This window comes from Phaethon lepturus, unplaced genomic scaffold, assembly GCF_000687285.1.
Source record: "Phaethon lepturus isolate BGI_N335 unplaced genomic scaffold, ASM68728v1 scaffold55047, whole genome shotgun sequence".
Lineage (NCBI taxonomy): Eukaryota > Metazoa > Chordata > Aves > Phaethontiformes > Phaethontidae > Phaethon > Phaethon lepturus.
Genome location: NW_010553668.1, coordinates 1 through 27,484, shown reverse-complemented (window position 1 = coordinate 27,484; position 27,484 = coordinate 1). Strand labels below are relative to the sequence as shown.

Here is a 27,484-nt window from a genome sequence, read left to right as displayed (position 1 = left end):
GCTGCTGGCGCAGATGCAGATGCAGCCGCTGGCGTGGGCAGAAGAGAAGCCCTTGTGCAGGGAGTGTTGCGGGTAGCCAGTGCTGACCCCAGGTTTGCCTTTGCGCTCGCCCGCGGCGTGCCGTGTGTGGTTCCTTGCTCATGGAGCCAGGCCTGGGCACGGCTCTCCCACCCTGCCCCGGCCGTGAGCGGAATTGCTGAGATCTTGCTGGTGCCCTTTGGTCGTGAGTCAGCTTGGACACCACTTCCTCCTCCTCGAGTGAAGGAGGGGAGGGAGGGCAAAGGAATGTTGCCATGTATTTTAACTGGAAGAAAAGTGAAATGATTTCCGGATGGTCATGCAGAAGTGAGTTGTGTTCTTATACATGGCAGCTTTAATTCTATTTAATGTTAGTTGTTCTTACGTTCATATTCGAATGCTGTATCTGCACAGAGATGTGCAGACCCCAACACGTAGGTCAATAGTGAAAGAATCTTTTGGACCATCAGTGCCTTCTGTGTGCCTTCTGTTGGCGGAGCTAGTTGTGACAAGCAGCCCTAGTGAGTATAGCTTCCATTAGCTAATGTATGGTATGGTTTGTCTTGATTAAAAAAAAAAAGCTTTTTTTGTAAAGTCTTAGAAGTTAGAATAGCTTGAATTTGAAGAAATAAAAGCCCTTAATTTTGTATGTGCATAGTATCTTCCTGGAATGGAACATCTCCTGGGTTATTAGCGGTGTCTGTGGAAGAGAACGGTTAAAGTGTGTTTGTGGTAGTATGGCTTAATGGGTTTTGAAATCCTTTTCTTTAAAGCTAATTTTTTCTCCAAGTAGTGGCTTTGAACAATTTGCTAAACCGTATTGGGTGATGTGGGGAGATACATCCTGGCTGTTTTGTAGTTGTGCTTAGCATTGTATATAAATGAATGATTTTGAGTCCTTATTTAATGTACAGCAGATACTGCAGATCTTCCTTGCTCTCCCTCACCTCTTCTGTTGACAGGCCTTGCCCTAGTTTTTGGAGACCTGACACAAATGCACTCTGAGTGAAAGAGTTTCCATCCTCTCATTCTGGGGATGCCGTTTTCTTGGCTCAGATGTCTGGGAACACCCTTTGCTCAATTGCTGTCTACAAGAGTATAATAAGTGCTTCTTAAAATGCTAACTCTGCTTATTGAGCAATGTCGTTGTTTGTGCATACCTGACACTTTTTTCCATGGATCACATGGGGTTTTTTCCACTGTAATATGTGTGAGCTGTTGCTGGGAATTGAGACATGGGGCTGCTTTTCAACACACACTTCTGTCACCAAACAGTTATGGGGATAAGGTACTGAATATAGACTAGGCCCAATATAAAAACAGGTCTGCAAACCAGTGATTACTGTGGGGGTCCAGGTCAAAACAGGTGCTCTCTCTTTTAGTAGAATAACATTATGATTCAGGATTATGTAATGTGGATTTAGGAGGAAAACTGGTTGTAGAAACTTGCCTTAAGGTATAGAAGTATTAGTTTACAGCTAGAAGGTAGAAGTTGCTTCTTTTCCAGTATAAGGAAGAGCAAGTTAGTGCAAGTATTTTCTATTTACACGTTCAAACCCACGCAGAGCTTGTCAAAATACATCAGATAAAATTAGTCTATCAGAGAACAGTGAGAGCCTGTTCTTAAATATGAGTGCCTTACAAAGCAGGATGTGACAAGAGATGTGTTTGTTCTCTGAGTAAAGGTCTTTCTCTGCAAAGATTCTTGCAAAAACTTCAATTTTTTTTTTCTTTTGCCAGGTTGCAGCTGATGGGCAGTCGGTTGCTGTAGCATTGTTGTGTGCTGATGATGCAGAGCTGGAACTGGGAGGTTCACATGAGGGTGTGTTAGTTGTGTTCCTGGACTCTGTTCAAGCTTTTTGTTCCAACAAGCCTGATTCAGTGTGGTTTTTAATTGATTTAGAAACAGGAGTCCTGCAAAAAGCTGTTCAGTGATTGTTTTGTGAAAGATTATGCTGCAATTGCTTTGCTTTCACTGGTTTGTTTTATTTCTTTGTTACAAGCAAGACTAAAAGACTTCAGTTGCTCATCTTTGGTATTGGTTGTAATACTGTCGGAGTACAAAGGTTTCATTGTTAGGCACTTCGTTTTACTAAGAGTAAACATGAAACATTTCCTAACTCAGTAACACATCATGTCCCTCTAACCAGCATGGTTAACAGTGCCAATAGCAGGTAGCAGCTTATTACAACTTCTGCATCCTATCTTTAAAAGTCTGGGTTGGATTTTTGCTCTGAAAAAGATTTACTCTCAAATAAGTTGATGCATGACTGTGATTTTTGTTCTTTCTCTTATTTTTCCTCCCCTGGGATCTTGATTTTTCCTTGAAGTAAAGTTGCTTTTGTTACTTATACCTAGGTTGCTTCAGAAGATGAAAGGTTTTCTTTCTGTATTCTAAGTGAGGAAAAGTGTGATTACAGCAGTTATGCTACAAAAGCCATGTAATTGTGTTTCTGCATTTTATTCTCTAATATTTGCTATATCTGTTAAAAATAAGGATTTCTCTGCTTTTCTTGATGTACAGAAGGTTTACAGGAGCTAAAACAAAAAAACCCACACTTTTTCTGGAGTTTTAAACAGATCTCCATTATTAAGAAACTATTTCAAACTTCTTGCTGGCTCTCTGAGCTCTTGGTTTCAGATTGATCATTGAGTGGAGAGGAATTTGGTTTGTCTGGGAAATTTGCCTGGGTGGCTAGAAAGGCCCAATACCATCAGAAGAGTGACTGATGGAGGATAAAAACCAGAATCTGAAAACTAGTTGAAAGGACATACCCAGGACTAGCTGCACAATAGCTGGGAGTTGGCTTGGTGAGCGTGGTATCTGGGAGCTGGATTGGGGGAACCGGTGAGAGCGTGGAAGTGAAGGGAGTGGCACCCAGTGAAGCTGGGTGCAATTTTGGTCTCAGGCTCAATTATCAGTTAGTGGAATGTCACTGGTCTTGAGGTGTTGGCTGTCCTTTCTCTCCTTATCAAGCCAAGTCTTTTCCCTATTTCATAATGCTCTCTACAGCTTGACTGTAGAGTTCCTGAGAAACAAGTTTTAATTTCAACAGGCAAAATAATGTTTTCTGCAGGTGCCAACCTGGATGACTAGAAGGTAATGTGAGTGGCAATGTCTGTCCTTTCAGTAGAGGAATTTGAGAGCAGAGTTTTGGGAATGCATCAAGCCTTTTAAAATATTGCCTCTGGCTTATAACCTTTGGAAAAAATTTCCTCCTTAGTTGAGAGACCCTTCCAGTAAAACACTAATACAGCTCTGGCAAACTTCCCTGACCAGAAATCAGAGTTGAATAAAGGCAGGGTGTTGTAACATAAGCATATCACATCAGTGTTCATTTCTGCAATGTGTATAATCTGTCTCGGGGTCGAATTTTTTCCTGTTTTTCTTTACATATGTTAGCAAGATCTTATGCAAGTTCTGGCAACAGAGCAATGATATTGAATATCTTGCCTCAACGGCTCTTACTTTTGCAGCTACCATTTTAAGAGAGTTCTTGTTACCTAGTGTCTGACAACCATGTTACTAACTGGTGTTTGTAGGTTGCCCTGTGATTCTTATTACTGGGTAGCCACTACGGAACCATGTGATATTAGAGGCATTTGTGGCCTGTGTCCAGGATTAATGATTGAACAGCATTACGATTTTATAAAATGTCTGCATGAGTATAAATAGTTTCAATGTATTCCATGAGTACTTGAGGAATTGAGCGTCTGATTGAAATGCTACTATTTGTTGCTGCTTTTTGGCTTTGAGCTGGACCATGCTATAATGTTTCTGCAAAATTTTCTTGGAACTTGTAGGCTACGTTGATTCTGTTTCTAAGGTAGAGATTCTCCAGTTCCTAAGTTTAAGTATTTAAAATGCAGATTTTTTTTTTTTTTTTTTTTTTTAAGGAGTAAAGATAAAGTTTTATAGTACAATAGAGTGAGATCTCTCACTGTTGCATTATTAATCGTGGTGTGGCTTGGAAGCTCTTAAATTTGCTTTCTTCTTGTTTGGGATTAGCAGATTTATCCGACTGTCACCTTCAGCGTTGCAGTATTTCAGGACTATGTAAGACACTGATGTAATTGTAAATATATTTAACTCTACTTGTTTTGGTTTTTTTTCTCTTTCTCCAGCATTCTTTCAAGATGTCTACTGTCCATGAAATTTTAAGCAAGCTCAGCCTTGAAGGAGATGTAAGTAGTATTATCTAAATAAAAAAAATTTGGTTTACCTAAATGCTACATCTTGTTTCTTTTACAAGTGTCTCTACCAACAATTGTACTGAGCTGTACAGTTTACAAGATTCCACACACCTCTTCTACTTAAACTTACATTGACTGAAAACCTAGTCAGCAGTAATCAGTTTTCAGCCACAAAGCAGCTGTAAACCACAGGACAATTACATGAAGTGACTAAATTTAATGACAGTTCTTCTAAGTGGCCAGCAGCATGAGCAGTATTCATGTGCTGGACCACATGAAAAAGATCACAGGACAAACTGAATGGCTAGTTCACATCTGTGGTCCCCCTTTCTTCCAAAGCAACAAGTGAGTTAAGGATGATAAGAGAAGATGGAAATGTGTTCGGTTTTGCTGATACCTTCAGAGTTTTCTTTTATTTTTTTCTTTTCTTTTCTTTTCTTTTTTTAATTAAAAATGGAGAACATTCCTTAATGGGAATTAAAATATTGGGGATCTTATTCCTGTAATGGTTGTCACCAAAACCAAACTACCTCTTAAAAAAAATTATTTTTTCAAACTTTTCTCATTTTCTGTTTTGAAAAGCATGAAGAATCTTCGTTTTGATTGTGTATTTTCCACCACATCTGCACTTGCTTGATAGTGTTATTGAAATACTGGAAAACCACACTCTCTTTGTCTGTTTTCTTACATTGCAACATTAGATGGTAGGGTTACTGGTGTAGTGTCAGGATATCATGCCATGAATTTGTGGTTCTGTGATTGTCACTGAAGAGGAAGCGAATCCTATCCATGCATCATTTCATCATGTTGCTTATAAAGTTGCTATACTTTTAAATTTATAGCCGGTACCTCCAGATCTGAGCTCTGTACAAGCAAATTTTTTGCCTATTTTTATTACTTCTTGCAAAATAAATTACACCATATGATCTTTGTGAAAGAGCTGTTGCAAAGAACTGGCTAGTGTACTGTAGGTAGGTAGCAAAGCTGATTTTGTACTGCAAAAGCAGTCAACTCTTCAGATTTCTTGGCTGTGTTTTTTCAATGGAGAATTACTTTTGGAATAATATTTGAGCAATCTATTCTCAAGGGCAGAAGCGTTTCTTCCATGATGCTTGTGAGTAGTTGCAAAAGTAAAATTTGAATACTGTTCCATGCCAGCATTTTCATCAGAAATACTGCCATAGAGTGCAAGAAATATCAGACAGCTGGTTTGTTCTGTAGATCCTAAGTTGGAAGCCAGAATTATTGAGCAGCTAGTTTGCATAAAGTGTTTGCCCGGTTCCCCTAAGCAATGATTCAGGAAGTCAACTTACATTAAACACAGTACTTCAACCACCTGTTTTTCTCAAAAGTTTTTAACTTTGAGGATATAGAATGGCCACAGCTGAACGCAAGCGCTGTCTTGTGCAATAAGGAATTTGTGTATTCCGCATCAGTGGTCTAGTGATTGATTTGTTTCAAGACGAAGAAACTGGCCTGCCTGCTTCAGCCTGGTATTATCTTCTCCTTCCTTTAAGAAAAGGAGGGAGTTGAGCTGAAGTTCACCTATGCTTGCAGTTTCTGCATCTATCCGTGAGAGAGTATAGAAAGATTTTGTAACAAAGATCTTGCTGTTGTGCTTCATCATGTGCTCCATCTTTGCACTGAGAATTGGAAGCCTATTTTTCAGTCAAGACTTTATAGGCTACTTGCTGGATGATGTCAAGTTACTCTATTTTCAAACATGACTGGTAACTTTTTTTGAGGACAGGGAATACTGAAATGTAGATATCTTGAAAGGGTCCTGGGTTTTTTTAGAATTAAGCTTCTTCAGCTTTCCTGTTAGTGACACGTGCTTCTCCCTTGTGTTCTGCTCTTCCCAATAGGATTGAATTTATCAAGCTTGGAGGAATTAAACCAGTTGGAGGACCTCTAAAGCATGCTAGATATGTGGGGAGAAAACCAGAAATCTCTCTGCTTTAGTCTGGCCCAGACTACTTGTGCAGTTACACACTAGCTGGGCTTTTACTGACTCATCCTGGAAAATTTTGTAGTGAAGTAAATGGAAAGTCAGTTGGGAAAACTGTCTTGTCTGAAAACATACAGTACCAGTACTGTGGTACTGTAGTGTACCAGAGTAATTTGTGAGTTTATAGTCTGGAATTGAAATGGCTATTTTTCATAGGCAGAATAATCACCCTGATAAGACCTGTGTCTACTCCACTGAAGTACTCAAGACAGTCACCTGAGAGAGTAAGGCATAATCTTTGTGGATGCTGAATTTGAAGACAGTCCATTTACTGGTAGAGTAGCCAGCAGAATGCTTCTGTCTTTCCTGGGTATACATGCGTACGTGGCGCTTCCTGGGTCTTTTGACCAGTGTCAGGGGATCTGAATCCAACTTGTTGCATGTGTTGGGTGGAAGGACAGGGGAAAAGACGGCTCACAATTTGCAAATATGCTATGCATTTTCTCAGTGTGTGATACCATCTTACAGTAAAACACTCTGTCCAAATGAATCTGAAAATAGTTAGAGCTGGGTGGAAGGAGAGGTACCCAAGTCTGCTAAGCTCACCAGGTAACTTGCCTCAGATAATCCAGCAGTGCTGGTTAATTAGATAGAAGTGCCACGTGATTGTGTGTACTATATGGGCTTTGGTTGAGGAATCTTTCAGCCGCACAGATTTCTCTGAAGCTGCATTGCATATCTCCATTTACTGTTTCTGTTAGCAATTTGATCTGCTAACAGGAAAGGCTGTGTTTTGTGGTGTGGCTGTGGGCCAAACTGGGGCCACTTTGCTAGATTGAGCTGATGGTAAGAGGCAAAAGAAAGAATGGTTCAGTTTATCGGTGCTTTTTTGACTTCCCATCTCCACAGCGTAACACAGACTGTCTCAAGAAGACACACTGATTGCTGCTAGAGGAATCTGTTCAGGACAGTGTGACCTCTACAGGATGGAGTCAAATGTAGTCAAAAACCATGGAATTTTTTAGTTAAAATCTGTTTTCCTATTAACAATTTGCATGTAAAAAGATCCTCCAGGGGTAGTAGATAGCTTAGTCCTGTTTATGAACCCAGCTTTCTGTTGGAGTTAGAGACCGAAACAAAAGTTTCCAGGGATTCATTCACTTGGGAAACAGCTATGGCAATTAGAGGTGTTAGTCATGACACCCTTCTGCCAGAGATTTAGGTCTCTAAATTGAACTCAGTAGAGTGGGATTCGTGAATATTTCTCAGCTATTTGTATGAAAATCTGTGGTTTAGTTTAACCTGCCTACAGGTGGTGATACAAGATAGGCTGTTAGCTTACACTGAAGCAGCTGAAGAGTTCAATCTCTATTCTGGTGACCTCCTATTTGAAGCTGTAATCCTCAGGAGATAAATAATAAATAATAAAAAACTGATAAAATCTTGTAACTTCTAAAATGTTGCAACTGTTTACTAAGTGAACTTACCTGCAAGTCCTCTTATTCTTAGCAAAGGTAAGTTGAAATGCCATTTGGTTTTGTTAGCCTCATGCCGGTAACCAAGTATCTGCAGGCATGTAATTTCAAAAGGACATTGTGATTAACTTCTGCTTTCTAGAACTATAGGCTTAAAAAAATTTTTTTTTGTGTTACCTTTAAAGCCCATGAGATGGGGCACAAAACTTGTTCTGACTTACTCATTGTTCATCTTCCATCTCCCTCTACTTTTAAGTGTAGCCTGTAATCCAAAGTATTGGCTTCAAAACTAAAATACTTCAGACTTACATAGGAGATACATAAGCTTTCTTTGAATTAGCTTTCTGTAGTCAATCTCCTTCAGAACTAGCCAGAAAACTCCAGACTTTAGAATATTGAGGTTTAGTGAGTAAACTTGGAATGTGTTAGGGTTTTGCTGCAATAATATATAATATCTATTTGTATATATTGTTTGTTATAATAAGCATGGCTGTGAGTGGATTGCTGGACAATACACATCAGGAGAACAGAGTTCGGCGTCTCTTAGCAGAATTCCATTCTCGTATTTAAAAATTTGTCTAAATACCAGCAAACTAAGACGCACATGTTTTATTAACTGCGGCAAGGATGGGATTACATGATTTAACTTGGAGATTGTTTTCCTTTTCTTCTAGCATTCTCTGCCACCAAGTGCATATGCCACAGTTAAGGCCTACTCAAATTTTGATGCTGACCGGGATGCTGCAGCCCTAGAAACAGCCATCAAGACCAAAGGTGAGGAGCATGGGCTGTGGGTTTGTTTCTGCTTGTAAGGTAGAATGCTGGTGTGCAAAAAAAAAAAAAAAAAAAAACCCCACCAAAAAAAAACAGTGTCTCAACAAGACCAATGTTTTAATATCCTTACTCTAGGATACCTATTTTAGGAGGTGTTGGATTTCTCAGACTTCACTGATGAAATCTTGACCGAGTTAGATTTTGAACTCTAAATGCATGCTTTGAATATGTTTCTGAAGTTTGTAGCTAAGAGTTGTTGAGTTTATCACTGAAAATGTCCACTTTTTTCTCTTGACTCATCAGTACTTCAAATTCTGCTACTACTTTCTGCCACTGAGAGTAAAGTATCAGTGGCAGTGATGTCACTGTGGCAGTGACTTGGAACCAAGCTCTGAATAATGGATTTCTACTGGATGATTGGATTGGACATTTCTGCTTCCTTTCAGCTCTCCCGACAGCTGAATAGGGATGGTTTGAACATTATTCTCCTGCGTTTTGAACTAAATGCTCATGTATCTGTTATTAATTTTGGGTCAAAGAAAGTCCTAGAAACAACAGAATCTAGTTTCTGCAATGATGTTGCAGTGTTTGAGGGGCAGGGCAGCCTGAGAGTCCTCTGCTTCCCTGAGCCAGGCTCTCAGGTAGGCTCCCATCTCCTTATGTCAGTGCCAGGATCCACCATTTCCACTGATTGGTAGGAGACCATGATGGAACACAGGAGGGATGCAGCTGCGTGGAAAAGCCTGGTATACTGAAACAGTCAGGAGTATAGGGAGTACGAACTACAACTCTGGAGTAATACCTTGGTGATACTCCCAAGGCAGTGATCCTCTGTCCTTAGAATCATAGAATAGTTTGGGTTGGAAGGGACCTTTTAAGGTCATCTAGTCCAACCCCTCTGCAGTAAGCAGAGAGACATCTTCAACTAGACCAGGCTGCTCAGAGCCCCGTCCAGCCTGACCTGGAATGTGTCCAGGGATGGGGCATCTACCACCTCTCTGGGCAACCTGTGCCAGTGTTTCACTACCCTCAGCGTGAAAAATTTCTTCCTAATGTCTAGTCTAAATCTGCCCTCTTTTACTTTAAAACCGTTACCCCTTGTCCTATTGCAACAGGCCCTGCTAAAAAGTCTTTCTTATAGGCCCCCTTTAAGTACTGAAAGGCTGCAATAAGGTCTCCCCAGAGCCTTCTCTTCTCTAGGCTGAACAAGCCCAATGCTCTCAGCCTTTCTTCAAAGGTCCTTGTCCTACACTGTAACAAAGAAACTGTGCCACGCTTTTTCTACTTTCTAGACTTCCTCCAGGCCAGAGAAGCAACAGCTGGGTGTAGCTGGATGCCAAGTCTTTTGCCTACATGTCAAGAGAGGGAGAAATTTCAAAGCCAAACAATTTCTCATCAGAACGAAATGCAGAGTCTTCCATCAGTGCCAACAAAGCACGTCTGACTTGCTATAAAATGTAAAACATTGTGCCTCCCTAACAAGCATGAGGCTTCCTTTCACAAGATTTCTTAATTTAACTGGAGAAATCTGTTGTCTACTCATTAAAGTAGGTTCAGTTCCAATTTTGAATCATTTTATGGTTTGTTTTTGTTTTTAAAAATCCTCTTGCAAGAGAGGAGTAAATGTCATTATGTTTGACAGAATATGCTTTGTGTGTATGTAGAGTTTTGTGTAGACTTTAATTTTTTTACAGCTCTGATTATAGGGCAAATCTAAACATGTCAAATACGCTGTCAGACTTTCAGGATAGGTACAAATTTACGCATTTTAATACTCAAGCTTTAAATTAATGCAAAAGGAGATTACAATATCCTAGGCAGTACAAAAGCTTTTCCAGTCAGGAAAGTCAAGCTTTTTTCACTTTCTTCCAGCAAAGATAAGCATTTTACTGAGTTTGGTTTTAAGATACATGGAAACGTTTCATTAGAGAGATGATTCCCAACCCTTTGAATAAATAATAGGGAAATTTATTCATGGACCTGCATTTTTGTAGGATTGAGCTTATCTCTGCTGCTTAGCTTGTTATCCAGCAGCTTTTTGGGGAAGGTAGCTTTATAGGGGAGAATCTCTGTGGTTTTAATACTGAATCTTCCACCATAAACACTCTCTCAAAGGAAGTATTCCTGGGGGAGAGAAGGAACAAGAGTGTTAGGACCCTTCTTCCAGGTACTGTTTCCTTGCACTTTGAATGCTTGGTTACAGAATATTTTCATCTGCTAATTCAGAAAATTTGCTAAAATGTGAACCCTCTAAAATATGTGTGGGGTTTTTTTCCAAATGAAAATTCTGAATCATCCAGGCAAGAATTGGTTGTCTACAAACAGTGATGTAAACAGCTACACAGGGAAATTCTTCTGCAAGAAAACATTTTAAGTTTTTGAGCTAAAAATGTAACGCTCATAATGAACAAACAGTACATACCCACAGCAGCTACCTTTTTCCTAGGAAGTATCACTGATACTTTGCATTTTTATGTAAACAATATGCAAGTACGGTATTTGTGGTCAGGGCAGGCCAGTTTTGAAAACTTACCATCTAATTAATTATCCAGCTGTTACCCAGTAATGCAAACTCCTTGAATCAGAGTCACAAATCTCCGTTTTGGTGGTTGTGTGTAAAATAGGTAAAACTTATTTTACTGGCTAAACAACAGCCATGTATTTGTTCTAGGGCAAAGATCTGGGGTAGAGTGTCTGATATAATTTCTGCTCTGTATAATATCTAAATATCCCAGCATTCATTCACACTCTTTAGATTCATTCCTCAGAGGTTAGCCATCTATTTCTCTATTGTGGGATCTGTGGGAAATACTGTGATGTGTTTTTTGGGCATTAGATCTATCTGTAAAAACTATACCGGCACAAATATATTGCCCAGCCCTTTGCTGGGCTTTGAGTGGAGTTGAAGTAAATGCAGGAGTTTTATATATACCCAACAGCCTAGAAAGGGAGATGTGCAAAAATGGCTCTAGATGATATAAAACCAATTTGTAGCTAACAGTAGTTCAACCTAGAGTTTGCATAATGCAAATAACTTGCTACAGTTCTGGCTCGTTCCTTTTGTAATAAATGTCATTCCTATGCCATTTTCATTTTTATGCTATTTAGTTTTTCTGTAGCGAGTTCATCTAGTGCCTTAGCATGTCCTTTGTAATTGTTGGCTTTCTGTTGGGTAGGACAAGAGGCTGTTTAATTTCTGTATTATGCTCCATTGTGCCCTGTGTGCAGACTAGCACAAGTATATGAGCCTAAACAGAAGAAACCAACTAATTAGAAGAGTACTAACTGACCATATGTTAGGTTTCCTTTTAATTCTTCATAGGAAAGAAGACTGCTGAAGTGCCTCTCTTCTGTTTCAGAGTTATTCCCTAGCATTTGTGTGTCTCACATACTTTGTTAAATAATTTTGTTGTCAGACTAGGTTATGAACAGTTAATTATTTGCAACCTAAACTCCAATCTTTTATTGAGGTCTTATTGTATACTTTTTTAATTCCATGACTGGCAGAATTCAAACATAGGTTTGTTGTAGGAAAGTGCTTAGAACGTACATCTGTAATAAATTCATTATATCCAGAAATTGGTAAAACAGTCATGAGATGTAAACCACAACAGGGGTCTTGTGTAAGATTGAATTCACTCTTTATACAGTATATCCAACATGCCCATACCTTTTAACAGACTTTTTAATGTTATAAAGTAAAAGTTTAGAGGAGATGTGCTGGCATGCTGGTGGGGGAGGATAGTGCCTGAAATCCACCAAACTGCATCAGTCATATATTCAGAATATTAATAGTATCTGTAAAGAAATAGCTCATTGCAACATGGCTTGGGCTTAGTGAAATCTTGCTAAGCAAAATAGCAGACCTGAAGTTATGATCTTATTCTATCTAAATTTTCCCCTTTGACTCTAGTGGGATCAGGGTTTTATCCAGGCAAAATAAGACACTGCAGATCATGAGCTTGGGCAGATAGTCCTAGGACCATGTTGGTACCAGATACACAGTGGTGTTGAGGTCTAACAAGGGCTAATCGTGTACATCTCCCACTAATAATTTGAGGCCAACTGCTATCCCATTTCATTCATTCATGTAGACTGATGACCTCTGCAGTACCTAGATGCTGTTAGGACACAAATAGCTTCTGGTATTCTGTCCATGCTGTCTTTGAAAATGAAGTTTAAGAGAACAGACTTCTAGTAAATGAGCTGAATGAATGTATCTCAGCTCTTGCAAAATGCAAGTATGTTAGCTCTGTTCTCACCTTGTCCTAGAAAGTTAAGTGACTGTCCATATCATCCGTTTTGATCCGAACAATGCTGGTGCTGTTGTTTTGGCCCATGGAAATTCAAGTACAGTGTATTTTAAAGCAGAATAAAAAATTTAAAACTCTAATTGATCATTTTGATTACATTAATTTCCTCTTTCTTTGCTGATTGAGCCATAGCACTGTAATCTTACCAACACAACAGATTGCCTCTTTTCGAGGAAAAGTTGTTATTAATTGGAGGGGAGTTAAGATCCACTTCCCCACCTCCATCAAATACATTTCCATCTGCAAGGAATTTTCTTGTTTTAGGGAAAAAAAAAAAAACCACCTGTGAGCCACAATGTCTAATTTTTAGTTGCTCATTGATAGAAATGCACTGATAAAATCTGTCCAGCCAGAATAAATTTGGAAATAAACTTTTGTTTCATTACCCTGAAACTTCCAGAGATTTTAGTGAACAGCAAAGAAAAAATGTTTGAGCTGCTCTCCTGCTCCACCCCACCTCAGCAGATGTGAGTCAGCATCCTGTCCATGCAGTGTGATTCCCAAGTGTGGCGTACAAGCACTTATTTTCCATTAAATGCCAGAGCAATGAGTTAACTTCATATTTCCGTCTACAAAGCATACAAATAAGAAACTGGGATGCAATAATTTGTGGGCTTCTGATCTATCACAATTGTGATTAAACTTGAAAATGTCATTTGCCATTTTTGAATGCCAAGAATGGCTTGAATATGTTGAAAAGCTTAAGATGTTGGCTTATGCTGTGGCCCTGCAATAGCTGAAAGACCCAATGTCTGTGTGTCTGTCTGTGTGGTCGTTTCTGGACTGGGAAAATTTGTTTTCTTTTATAAAATGGGAGCACTTTAAAATGTCCTGCAGTATATTATGGCTGAAATGTGCAGTTCAGCATGTTTTCAAACCAAAATTTGTAACTAAGACATATGATGTTTTCCAGGGCCTTTTGACTTTTGCAGGCCAAGCTTGTGTGAATAAGAGCACTGATGTAGGTCTGCCTCAGCATGAGCTAAGGATGTGAGGCTATCAAGTACAGTATTTCATCATGAAAATGTGGTGAAGAGGGAGAAAGGTATTATAGGTTTGACTACCATTTTAGATTCTGTAGCTAGGGACTAAAAGGTTATTAGCAACATTCAAACTTTATATGATTAATTTTATAATATCTGTTGCAGTCCTTTGTTTCAAGTTGCTGTGAGGTTGCTTTGAGCAATAATTTGGGTAATTCCTTCATCTAGGAAATAACATCTGGAAATCCTGCTTCCTGTACAACATAAAAGCTTTTTCTTTATATGCATTGACCTGCATTGATGACCCCTACAAGATTTGAAGCTGTGGTGTGCATTAGGTTCTACTGACAGCCAGAGTAACCCTAGATGCATGCTTTGGCTTTTAACTTATGCTAAATCTTAACAATTCAGCCTGCAGTTGCAGGCTGTAGACTTTGCTGAGGTGTATACATGGCTGTATACACAAAGATATGCATTACATCAAAAATTTGGGCTGTAATTGGTTGTGCTTTTTCCAAGGCTACAACATGACATACCCTAACTAATGAGAGCTGTTGAGCGCTGCTCCAAACAGCACATAGGCTATGTTTTGCGTGTTGGAGAACATATTAATACAAAGAGAACAGTAACAAGAAAGCTTCTTTAACCTTTCTGTCTTTGTAGGTGTGGATGAGGTCACCATCATCAACATCCTGACAAACCGCAGCAATGAACAGAGGCAGGATATTGCTTTTGCCTACCAGAGGAGAACCAAAAAGGTAGTACAATATGAAGAAATAACAAGTATTGAATATTTTTCTTGAGGACAGATTAGATTTTTCAGGGCTTGCATGTTTCACAGTTATCCAGATGTAAACTGGAGGTGAATATTATTTAGTTTGTCTTTTCACTGAAATTAAAGAAGCGCCTACTTTGTCCATGCTGTCACAGTGTAGGACTGGTGGGACTTCCAAATTTGTTGAGTATGCACAGCTGGGACTGAAATCTGTTGGAGACGGTGGTTTCCTAGCACCTCCAGGAATCACAATGGGTGACATATCAGCCAGCCAGCCACAGGATTCCCTGGTGAAATATGCAAAACAGTAGTGAAAAGCCAGTGACATGAAAGGCCTCAGTTTGAAGGAAAAGATGAAAGGGAGATACTTGAGGGGATTGGTTTGTTTTTTGTTGGGGTTGTTTTTTTTAATTATTTTATTTTGCTTTGTTAAGACAACTCAGTGTAAGCAGAGTATTCTGTTCCTGTTCACAGAGCTACCTTAAATGAGAAAAGACTGCAGTCAGTTGTGCTACAAATGCTGCAGATGTGGAACAAAGTGATAAAATGAATTGAACTATTACTAGATATTATCTTGTCAGAAGTGCCTTAGGTACTGATCTATTGATGGAGAGAAATCTGTAAAATGTGTGCAGAATTCTACATAATGTATCTTGCTATCTGGAAGGGAAGAGCGATTCTCTTGACCTTTGAAGTTTTGAGAATCTTACCATAACTGAAGTTTTATGCCCGTGAAAAAGAGGAAAAGTACAGAGTTAGGATTATGATGAATGTATCTCTTTCAGGTTTGCCAGACCCCAAATGGTAGTCCTCTAATAGCAGCCCAGAATGCTCATCTGAAACCAAATGTAAATCTAGTAAAATTTTGGAAATGCACCGATTTTATGCATGGCTGATATAGCCACATGCAGAAGCACGCATGAGCTGGACACATGCATGTGTGCCCACGTCTGCACCCTGTGGGCACTGGGACAATCATGCATATAAGTGGACCCTAGTAGTGAAATGTGTCACTTAAAGCTTTGTTAAATATTTTGCATGACCACAAAAATGCTCAGTCAAGAAAATCTGCAACTTTTTCCTTCTGTTTCTCTCTCACCTTGCTGCAACCCAAGAGCAAACTGAATTTATCAAGTTTAACAAGTGCCAAAGAATAAAACAGTCTATAGAAATGGAAATTTCCAGTAGAAACCATTCAGTGACAAACAAGTGTGGCAAGAGAGGAGGAAGTGGGATATGAAAAGACATGTAGGTACATCTTCTAGGCAGGGTATCTTGTGGCTTTCTTTGGCAACAGGTTGTGCAGATTTCTTCAGCAATGTGTTGTGTTGTACTAGGGTGCTCATTTTGTGTGTTGCAGGGTTCAGCAATAGATCATTATCATTTTAAAAAGTGACAGATCTACCTCTATTTTCATTCCTTTGAGTTGAGCTGTGTCTAATGGAAACTGTCGGGAATCTTGAGGAACGGTGTTTGATCTATGCAGTCTTTCCCCATTGCCAGCATTAATGGAGCTACCAGTGAATAGTGGGGTTCTGCTTGTGTGTCTTCATATGTGTCTGGTCAGCCTTAACTGCCATCAATAATTTCTAACTTTGAAATGACCTGCTAATATTCAGATGCTTATTTGGAACACTTAATAAAACCTTTTCTCTTTGCTATTTATAAATTATATCAGTCAGTTATCTGCTTCCCACTTCTCTTTTAGAGTGCTTTTAGCCGTGGCAAGGAATGGCGGAGTGGAGACCCTGCTTTCCTGACAGGGGAGAAGACTTTTATTTCTCCAGAAGCCTGCTAATATGAGGGCAGGTTCTTACTTCAGTTTGAGGTGTTTTGTTGCAGTTACTGTGGTAAATTTTACTGTAGTGATTTGTATTTCCTTCAGCCTTCACACCAAAGTGCAAAGATAGCAAAAACTTCACTCAGTTAATTGAACTTCATGGCATTGTCTTAAAATTTATTACAGAGTTATGCGGTACCTTTGCTATTTCAGCTGATGTCTGAAGAACCTGTTTTCACACCAATAAATGGTGGAACATTGTATCCAAAATTGAGTTATTGTACTAAAATATTACTTAGACTAACGCAGGTAGATGCCCAAAACCCTCATTCACTGTCTTGGTCAATCCGTGCAGTAAGTGTATACAGTATTAGCATACGTTAGTGCCCTGCATTGAAGGGGTGACTCTGGAAACGAACTAGATGCCTTGGCTCTTTATCTCTCTGTTACAAACTTCTCTGAAATTTTGCTGAGGTCACTTTCTCTGCCCGCTTTTCCCCTGCCCCTCAAGCTCACAGATTGTTAGTGTAGAAACCAGCAATTGAAATGCAGTAGTTATCTTCTGAGTGCTACAGACTTAACTTCAGCTTAGGAAATACATTGATCTGTGTGAACCTGAGACTTGATCCCAGTGATTTCAACTTTATAACTGCACTACAATGATGCTGATAATTAGCATTATTCAAGTTGTATCTGAAACCCATAAAAGAGGACATGCCTCTGACTGACTTGCTACAGAATTGCATGCGTCCTGTGAAGTGAACGTACCTGTTTCTTTCTCTAGGATTGACTGACAATTAACAATAGAGATTTTAGCTACACTCTTCTGATAGTTTCCTTGAAGACAAGGATAATTTTTCTGTGCTCAGGGACAATTTTTTTCTCTTCAGATAGCTGTTTGGGAACTGGGCCTGTACAATGGAATAACTGAGCAGTCAATTTTCCAGTGCCACAGCTAGTAAAGGGCTGGGATAATAGGAAAAACACAAATAATACAGTGCTACTGGGAAAACTATGGGAGTATGATGGAGAAGCACTCACCACAGGGAGTCAAACTCAGATCCATCTGTGCTTATTAGCTCCAACAAAGTGTCAGTGCTTCAGGACTGGAGCGGAGCTGTTCAGATGTGTCTACGCCATGCTTCCCAGCACTTTGTCAGCCACCAGTGGATTTCTTCTTATTTCCAAAGGATGAGAAAAAAGTCCTTTGCCCTGATTTCTTTCTTAGGCTTTCACAAAAGAAAAACTCTTTATATTTTGTTTCCTTGTCAATTGTGTAAAAAACACTGTTGCAGGCTTGGAGACTTAAAGCACTACAGGCTAAATTCTCTGGAGATCAGAATTGAATTTTTTTTCTTCCATCATCCCTCCTTTTTTTACAGGAACTTTCTGCAGCGCTCAAGTCTGCTCTGTCGGGTCATTTGGAAGCAGTGATCTTGGGCTTGCTGAAGACACCAGCACAGTATGATGCCTCTGAATTGAAAGCTGCCATGAAGGTAAATGAGCTTTGAAATTTAAGTATGTTAGTCTGATGTTGCTGTCTCAAGAATGAGTATGGACTTCATATCAAGGCCAGAGTTTTCAAACGTGTCCACTGATTTTGGTTTTTTTGGTGTTTGTTTGTTTGGTTTTTTTTTTAAGTACTACAGTTTAAGTATACAGCTGCAAGGCATCCAAAATGAGAGAAATTCTGGAACTGTGTGATTTTAAACTGTTAATTAAATCCTCTCTTTAAGGAAAAAAATAATTTTCATCAGGTCAGAAATAACTGATAGGCTGCTCTGGCTGGTTGCTGCTTTGCTGACTGCTCTTAAAAACAATATACAGGTTCATAGTACAAAAAAAACATTAAGAGAGCAGCTGTTAGCTGGAGCCATTAAATCCTCTGCTAGCATTTATAGGCTTAAGCAGTAGTTTCCAGTTACTGGGTCACATCACTGATTTTGAAAGAACATCCTGTACCAGACCTGCCTCTGTGTGGAACACAGAGGGGGCATCAAAAGCAGTCTTTGGAGAAACAGCACAGCAGCGAGTCACTGTTCAGCCCCTACAATCACAAGCAAGCATGGAAGAGATTGCTAATTTAGAAATACCTGCTCTGCAGGCCACTGAAACAAGATTTTGAGAGGTGCTCATGCCACTACATTCACCTTTCTCAGCAAAGGAAGGTTTGTGAATTTTTACTTATAATTGTCACTTAAAATCTGAATGCTCTTGATCAGGTTATTTTTTTAAATATAATTTTAAAAAAAGATTAAAATTTCTGTTGAAATTCAAAACAAGGCAAAAAAACCCAATTAATTAATTTCTCCAGACTATGAAAAAGGAGTTAGAAACAAACAAGCAAACAAAACTACCACCCCCAAAAAAACCTCAAATCCAAAAAACCAACCCAGTACAGAGATGGCAACTCTAATGATGGGCCAAAACCCTTCTTCGAGTAATCAGGTGCTGCCCTCCTCTGGTTTAAGTAGAGTCTAGCCATAATTTACTGTGAATCAAATCAGTTTATTTTTTTATTTTGGGTTGCGGGTTTTTTTTAATGTCTTACATCTGGTACATTATATTTATGATGACTGTATACTTATATAGCATTTATAAGCCCAAACACCAAGCCGTTACCACAGAGTAGCCACAAATGTAGAATATTCTATTCTCTCTATAGGTCAGCTATTCCCAACTCCCAAGCACCTAGTCTAATGTTCTGAATTTGCCCGAGCTTGTTTGACTTGATATATAGAGCATAATAAGCTATGACATGGGAATCAAAGTTGGGTAAAGCAAAGTTATCACTGATGACTAAATTATTTTTCTAGTACACATTGTTACGAAATACTTAAAAATAATACTTAGGAAATCTTAAACTTTGTTAGCCTTTGTTTGTTCCCCAGATACCTACCACAGAACTACTCTGTGGAAAGCTTTCCTAATTCTCGTAGCCATTTTTATAAAATTGCTTGGGTTTAGTTATCTCTTCCCCCCCACACCTTGGAGACCCTTTTTCCGAGGGGGTAGTTTTCCACATAGTTTCTTCCATTTTCCATATGTGAAAGACTGCAGTATGAGAAGTTTTCCCAAGATGTTACCCAGCAGACTGCTCTTGGAGTCCTGTGCAAACCATGCCCGTTTTTGCCATAGACCAGATGGGTTTAACATAACAGCATCCTAACAGGAGGCAGAAGAGTGGGGTTTTTTTGTCTGCTGGTGGTGCTGGAAGTGAGGCTAGGTGGTGGTAGCATTTTCTTAATTTTTTTTTTTTTTTATGTGGCTGCTTGTGTAAATAATTGAACAAGGTTTAGAGCACATTGATCAAGCCACATTATTTTGGAGTATCTGAGTTACTACAAGGTTTAATTGATAGCTGATACATTTTAATATGGTTTGTAATTTTGTTATAGTGCTAATACCTATATTACTTTTTAAACAGTAGTAATGCAGCTTAGTTCAAAGTACTGATTCTTTATTGACCTTGATCACAAAAGTGGCTTTGAAATATTATATATGACCTCTCAATTCTTTTGGCTTGTTAAAAAAATATAAAATCTGAATATTCAGTTTATCATACTAAGTACATTTTTAGTTCTTAATATAGCTAATAGTTATGTTTCATCTGTGTTTGTGTGTTGTGAAGTACATGGAAAATATGGACAACTCAAGAAGGGCTATTTGCCAGCTGGAAATTCAGAACATGCTTAAATCTTTGCTGACTTGGAGACAGGCCAAAGCTAATGATGGTGTCATCCTTGGCTTTGCATTGATGGCGGAGGAGTTGTGTGGAGGGAGGTGGGGAAGAAAAGCAGGGGAGAACAGGTTGGTTGCTGCCCATTTGCATGCTAAGATTCAGACTTTCTTCCTGTGCTCTCAATGGATAGAAAACAATCACGCATGGACCGTGATAAATTGACCTCATCCAGTTATGCTGCTGAGGAGGTCACTGAGTGTTACAGACCCTCGCAGCAAATGCACATTGCCCAGAGATAGTATCTACAGGATCTCAAAGCTATTTGAGTAGTATTTGGCAACTAAAAATGTTACATCTGTTACATGCAACAAACAAATGTTTCTCAGGTGTGGTTAGCAAAAGATATCCCTAAGTGGTTGTGAAACTGTTAGAATGGGAGAAAGGAGATGTCTGTAAAGTGTTTTTAAACTGTTCAAGCATGCCTGTTCATTTCTAGCACCTGAGTCATATATGTGTTGCAGGGCCTGGGAACTGATGAAGACACACTCATTGAAATCATCTGCTCACGAACAAATCAGGAGCTTGGTGAAATTAACAGAGTCTACAGGGAAAGTAAGTTTACTTTGAAGGTTTCAGTGTACTATGTTTTTACAGTTAAGTTACTTGGATAAATTCTCCTCAGTGTGAGTTTGATTATTAGAGCCCCTTACACAACATCTGCTTTGATTCTCTGTCAGTTGGACGTAAGATACTATTTTGTACTGGTGTCCTGGATATTTGTGTGTGTTTATATAGTTTTATCTTGTTGCTTGGTAGCAAACGAATTGGAGAACGTTTACTACTCATATAAGTTGTGTGTAAATGTGGTTTGGTTTTTTTTGTAAGCTACATGCATTCTAATACAGTGATAGAATTACGATGTTAGATGTATGGATTCTAGGATCAAGTATGTCATAAGTAGGTGAATCTGAAATCTTCCAAAGCATCCTTGTAAGTTTATTTGGTAGAGTTGCCAGGAAAGACATGAAATAAAACTTCATAAAAGCATATATTCTATTTTTCAACTTTTCTAAAGCATGTTATCTGATTGAAGCTATAATTCTTAGTTGATTCTAAGAAGATATAAGAAGTGATCTAAGATCCATTCTCAAAAAATACTAATTTTTCTTTAATATTTCTTATATTTTTATATTGGCCATTCTGCTTGGATTTATTGGAATTCAGTAGTGCAGCTGTCTAGTGCCTGTTTGTTTCCCTGAGCTTCAGAGTTGAACTTCCGCACACATAGACTGAAACATAGCAAATTGCTCTGTGCTAATGCTTAATAGTTGTCAAGCAGTTCTGGTAAGGTGCTGGCTAAGTCAATAAGCACAAGCAAAACCAATGTAGTCTTAATGGCTGGTTACCGGGAAAAAATTATATCAGCAAAGAAGATGTTGCTGCTGTAGATTAGATTGCTGTTGAAGAGAGAATGTGATTTTTGTAGCAATGTAGAGTATTACCACTTGGAAAGCAATTAAAATGTTTAGGCACCAGACCAGAATCACACACAGCGTTCCTTTGATTTTTTCATAACAGCTTTTGTCTTTTGCATTAAGCTTGTAATTGCAGTTGTCCAGTCATATCTCCATGAGTGGAGAAGGCCTAAATGCTATGTTTATCAAACAAGCAAACATTCATTGGTAGTGAAGAATGATCTGACAGGATATTGAGCTTAAAACAATATTCCCTTCCTTTTAATACTCAGGCTTTCCTGCTGTCTTTCCATGACAGACTTTGCATGGGAACTCTCATGACTAGCTGGTAACAATGGTTTTGTTGTATGCAAGCATGCATTTGTTTTCATTGTCTTCCACGCATGACTTAGGTTGTAGCTGTTTGTTTATGTGCATAAAACACAGCAATTAGCATATGTTCTTCTTGTAAAGGAGTATTTGTAGGACACCATTTACTTGAAAAGAGTTTTTTGTTTTCTAGTGTACAAGACAGAACTGGAAAAGGACATTATATCAGACACGTCTGGTGACTTCCGCAAGCTAATGGTTGCCCTGGCCAAGGTAGGTCTGTTCATATTTTTCCACTTTTCTTAATATCCCTGCCTCTTGGTAACTGACTGATGGCTCTGCCGGTAAAACAATTGGATTTCTGAATCACTTTTAAATTTCCTTGTATTTTCACTGTCTTTTGCGGGGGGGAGGGGGGAGCGAAATCAAATGTTGAAGGGTGAAGTATTTTGACAGAAATGTAGTATCCATATAGCAGCAGATTCATATGGGGTTGGAACATACTGTTACTTATCTAGCAAATTCAGATTTTAAAAATCAAAGAAAAAAGTATGCATATAGCAAGCTGCTTACTGTCTGTTAAACATCATCTAAATACTGCTCCCCTTGCTTGAAGGGCAAAAGGTGTGAAGATACCTCTGTGATTGATTATGAGCTGATTGACCAAGATGCTAGGGTAAGTGCTGGTAATGACCATTAAATATCTTCAGTTGATCAAGCTTTTGGGGATATTGAAAGTACAAATGGGAGTGAGAAGCATTTATGAAAGTAGATGTGTGTATTTCAGATTGCCTTGCACAGTAATGCTGGCATGCTCTTGCAAGGTATATGCCCCTTGCAATCTTGATACCTTCAGTTACCAGTTTTCACGGGCTTCTCACCCACAAGTGAGAAAGAAGCTCTCTGGTATTTCCCTTAGGCATGTTGAGAAAGGGAGCCTTTAACAAAAGGAAACATACATTGTGAAGGCTGGTTACAACCAAGTAATTGTGTAAGATTGAGAGAAGTACTTAGCGGCTGATAATGCTTGTTTATTACATCTGTATATGTTGAGTAGTTCTGCTGAGGTAAACGGAGCTAAATACAGAGTAAAACCTGTAGATAGAGTTAATACGAAGTAATTAGTCTTAGTTTCAGATTAGATCCATAGATCCTGTCCTTAGTGGTCTGCCCAACCACATGTCCTTTTGCGTTTCCTCCACTAACACAATTCCAGTAGTGCTTGTTTTCCAGTAAGGAAATTGTATACATTTGCGATGGCTGCTTGTGTAACTCCTGATTTTCATGATGTTGCTTTTCATTCTAACTACAGGAGCTCTATGATGCTGGTGTGAAGAGAAAGGGAACTGATGTCCCCAAGTGGATCAACATTATGACTGAAAGAAGTGTCCCTCACCTGCAGAAAGGTATTATTCAAGAGACAGATTTAGTTTTTTCCTGTAAGAGAAAATTGTACCAAAGTGGTAACTATTTTGTCCCAAATATGATTGAAATTAGTGTGAAAAGCACTCGCAAAACACAGGAGACATCGAAGCTGTTAATTTTTTTTTAAAAATACAGTTATTTCTGTGGGTGTGTGAGTCCTGCAGTTTGACTATGTGTAGACCTCTTTTTTTACACAGGTGTAACAACTCTCAATTATATGTTATGTACACTGAGAACAACTGTTACAAATCTAGAAAACACGGCAGCAGGAGACCTTGAGAAGTCCTTTAGCTTTTCCCTCTGTCCTAAGGTAGCTTAGCTATATCATGTTTAAATCTGACAGCGAAGACTCAAAAGCAGCTCTGATATTGCTGTAAGAAGCACATGGAAAAGCCATTTGAAGACTTATCTTTTCAGGGCCTAAATCACCATTGTTTCAAAAAATCAAAGTACAGGATTAAGACTGTATTTTACCAGATTATGAAGGTATTCAAGGAAAACAAAAAGGCCATAGCATGGGAATTTGACTATCAGCTGACAAACTTAGGCTGTACTTCAGATAAAGTTCTCAGAAGGACTTGGACAGATTTTTTTTTTTTTTTTAATCATATCTTTCTGCATTGCTCGCTCTCTGTTTTTGATTTGGTTGGTTACTTTTACCAGTTCTTGGTTTGGTTTTGATTTCATCTGTTTTCTATCTTGTGATAGTGTTTGACAGGTACAAGAGCTACAGCCCATATGATATGTTGGAGAGCATCAAGAAGGAGGTTAAGGGAGACTTGGAGAATGCTTTCCTTAATCTTGGTGAGTTACGCTAAAGTAAAGAGTATCTGTAGGTAGGATCTTCTTGGTGCTCTTGCAGTGTGATATAGGATATCCTTATAGTGATATATATACACGATATCACCTATATCACGATAACGATAGGACCCAGATTCCTCTGTGTTGCTGGACGAGAAAGAAACTGGAAGTGCTGGCATTATTGCATCCACTAGTGTATTTTAGGATATTACAGGTATTGAGAAGTAGCATGTTTTTTCCCTGTGCAAAATATAAACCTGGCTTTCCAGATGAAAATAAAAATGCATGTGTTTTGTGATCTGTTGTTAGTTCTGCTTTTGTCTGACACAGAGGTTTAATGTTTGTTTCCCCAAACAAACAAAAAAGTTGGAACTATAGCTGAACACATTAAATATTCAATATAGACATAGGCTGGGAAGAGTGTTTATGTGAGAGGAGAAGACGGGCAGTGCCAGATGCTAGAGGCTAATGGAGCTGATTTGGCACTGAATTCTCTGAAAAAAGAAGGCAAGGTGAAAGGCTGGTACTGTGGCATGACATGAAGACAACAAGGGTGTCGCCAAGTTTAGAGGGAATTCTTCAAGAGGAAAAAACATTTCAGACTAAGAGCAAACTGAGAGCTCTGTAATGCAAATTGAGAATAAACAGAGCTCAACCTTGAAAGGGAGACTTCTCATGCATTAACATACAATGAGTGTTTTCAGAAAAGAGGTTGCTTACAGAAGTGGAAGAATGAATTGTGGTTTGGGTGGAGAAGGGCTAGCATTCTGAAATTATACTAGTGATGGAGGAAATACTTGCTCAGATTGTAAGCATTTGTGGTTCAATCACAAGTTTAACCAAGCAACTTCTAAGTAACAACTTGGGTAAAAATAATATCTCTTTGTCCCCTTTTGGAGAAACTTTTGCTGAAAACCTTATTTTGACTACCTACTGTGTCTTTAAAAATGGCTGCAAGATTCTGTGTTCTGTTATTCCATGTATGGGCAGGATGTTTAACCATTCTTTTTTCTCTCTTCAGTCCAGTGCATTCAGAACAAGCAGCTGTATTTTGCCGACAGACTGTATGATTCCATGAAGGTAGGGAAGACTGTTCTTTTTTTCTACTCATTTTTTTTCTTGCCATTGTTTCATCAAATTTTGATTGCTTAGGCACTTTTATTCATATGATGTGTGACTGGCATGTGAATAAATTCACAATGACTTAGTGTTGTTTAAAAGCATTCTTTAACAGTTATGAGCCTAGACCATCTACCCAGATGCATCTGATATGGGGAAATATAGGGAAGGGTCTCATAATAATGATCTGTGTTAGACCAGTTGATTGTAATTAGGAGAGTTAGACACATCTTTTGCAGGTAACAAAGAGCTGATAGCAGAAAAAGCTGTTTATTGAAGTGCCAAAATAAGACACTAAATTTGCCTTAAAACATTTTCTCAAGAAAAAGGATGAAAGAGAAAACACCTGGTAGCAGGAATTAGACAATAGCAGGAAGACCTCCTTGTGAACCCAAACTGCTGCTTAGTCTAAGCAGCTAGATTTGTGACTGGTAGTTGGTCAGACGTGGCTGATGAGAAAGAGATGTTCACACTCAAATAACTTAGGTTTAATTCATTGTATCTTTTATTGCTACCTCTCAGTTGCCTGTAGTTTGCCATCTTACCATTAGGTACAGTGGCCTTTTACACATTTCAGCTATTAGAGTTCTAAATGTGTATCTGCTTGTAGGGCAAGGGAACCCGTGACAAGGTTCTGATCAGGATTATGGTCTCCCGCTGCGAGGTTGACATGCTAAAAATTAAGAGTGAATTCAAGAGGAAGTACGGAAAATCTCTGTATTACTTCATCCAGGTAAGTTTTTCAGCTTTCTTTTTATATCAATTGTATGGATCTTTGCAGCAGCCTTCATTGGTTTAACTGTACCTTAAAATTCATGGGAGGTATGTTAGAGGCTTTGGTGAGAATAGGACATTATTATCCATGCACTATCAAAAAGCCTGCCTTTAACTTTACAGCCCACAGCTGGTACAACTCCTGGCAGCCATGTGAAAGTATGTGTAGGCTTTGTGCAATCAGCTGATGTGTTACGAAGGAAAATTCTGTTCACCTGTCCCTATCCTCAGACCAAAAGAAAAGAAAAAACAGAATTGCTCTATGATTGCTGAATGAAAATAGAGCATCTAAATTGCCGCTCCTTTTCATTTCAGTGCCCAAGGAGTAGGCTTTTTACCTAGAGTGATTTTTGTCCATTTCTGTGATTGGGCAGGAGCTACAGGTGCTAGGTTTTATTTAACTTGCGGCATAGGTAAAGAGCTTGTCCGTCTGTTTAAAAACTAGTCTTCTACCCACCTTCACAACAGCATATGATACATGATTCTTTGTGTAGGTGAAGTTGCATCAAAATCTTAAGCCAAAATCTTTTCCTGAAGATGTCAATTTTAGATTATAAGCAAATTTTCAAAATAGTGAACTTGATGTATGATTTTTGCAGTGATCAGTGAGAGGGAACAGAATTGAGTCCTTCAGCTTTCCTTTGTCTTTTCATTCTTTCACACCAAAATTTCTCTTCCTCCTTGGCCTTGCATCTTATTGCAAGAATGATTAATAATTTCAATTCATGCATAAGTAAAACTCAGCCTCCTGCAGGCTGACAAGGCTTCAACTGTGAGACATAGTCGGTGCCACAGGTTTAGGATGTAATGCATATACTTTCATAACGTTGTGATTGTTTCCTCATCTGTATTTTGTGTTTTTCTTCCCTTGCTTTACAGCAAGACACAAAAGGGGATTGCCAGAGAGCGCTGCCGAACCTGTGTGGTGGAGAGGACTGAAAACTGTGATGGAAGAAACCCAAATCCACAGACATGCCTTTTTTGCTCTTCCTATTACTGTAATCCTAGAAGAAAAATTGACCTGCCTAGCTAACCTTGACTTGCCTTTGTATCTGCAAGGCCACTGATGTAGTACACTTTCCGGTGCTGTGTGCACTTCTCTCAGCAGCGGTGCTCTGCTTGGCTCTGCCAAAGGTCCTAACCACATATAGCCAGGGAAACTAACCTTCCGAAGATAAACGAGCTTACAAGTGCTTGTGAAAGACTCTGCCTCTCTGTGCGAAGTTTCTAATAAAACATAAATAAAACTTAAGTTTTACTTTAAGAAGATGGGTCTCTCAGACCTTTAATTTGAAAACCGTGTGAACAATTGACATGTGTTTAGCCTTCGCCGTCCATTTTCTGTGTTGTTTTTTTCCTCCCAGGCTTCAGTACTTGTGGCTGAAACCTTCTGTCTTGCTCCCTTGAAGCCCTTCCCCCATTTGATGATTGAGTTTCTCAGCAGAAGCAAAACCATTCTTTCTTTTTACCCCCTACCCCCCACCCCCCGTAAGTGACACTAAAACCTGAGCCCCACCTTCGTCTGTGTGTGAGGGGCAAACACTTTTGAATCCCTCTTAAACACTTGAACATTTTCTGTGCCTGTGCGCGTGGGGCAAATAGTCTTGAGTCCCCCAGAACAGCCTGTCTGTAACATAAG

General features: G+C 39.0%; 1 protein-coding gene across 1 annotated transcript; it reads left to right on the top strand.

Moving 5' to 3' along the window:
• The first annotated feature begins 4,145 nt into the window (after positions 1–4,145).
• On the top strand, positions 4,146–27,093 carry ANXA2 (annexin A2). Its single transcript, XM_010291591.1, has 12 exons — positions 4,146–4,203; positions 8,310–8,409; positions 14,369–14,463; positions 17,643–17,756; positions 20,464–20,554; positions 21,920–21,999; positions 22,343–22,402; positions 23,039–23,132; positions 23,860–23,955; positions 24,974–25,032; positions 25,682–25,804; positions 26,725–27,093. Exons 1-12 carry the CDS (start codon positions 4,156–4,158, stop codon positions 26,782–26,784), a joined length of 1,020 nt encoding a protein of 339 aa, XP_010289893.1. The 5' UTR covers positions 4,146–4,155; the 3' UTR covers positions 26,785–27,093.
• The last annotated feature ends 391 nt before the right edge of the window (positions 27,094–27,484 follow it).

What these genes read in the sequence shown, in the direction of transcription:
- ANXA2 (XM_010291591.1), top strand. Translation starts at nt 4,156, where the DNA reads ATGTCTACTGTCCATGAAATTTTAAGCAAGCTCAGCCTTGAAGGAGAT. An exon ending in AATTGAAAGCTGCCATGAAG is followed by an intron (nt 17,757 to 20,463) that starts GTAAATGAGCTT and finishes TATGTGTTGCAG; the next exon opens with GGCCTGGGAACTGATGAAGA. An exon ending in TAACAGAGTCTACAGGGAAA is followed by an intron (nt 20,555 to 21,919) that starts GTAAGTTTACTT and finishes TTTGTTTTCTAG; the next exon opens with TGTACAAGACAGAACTGGAA.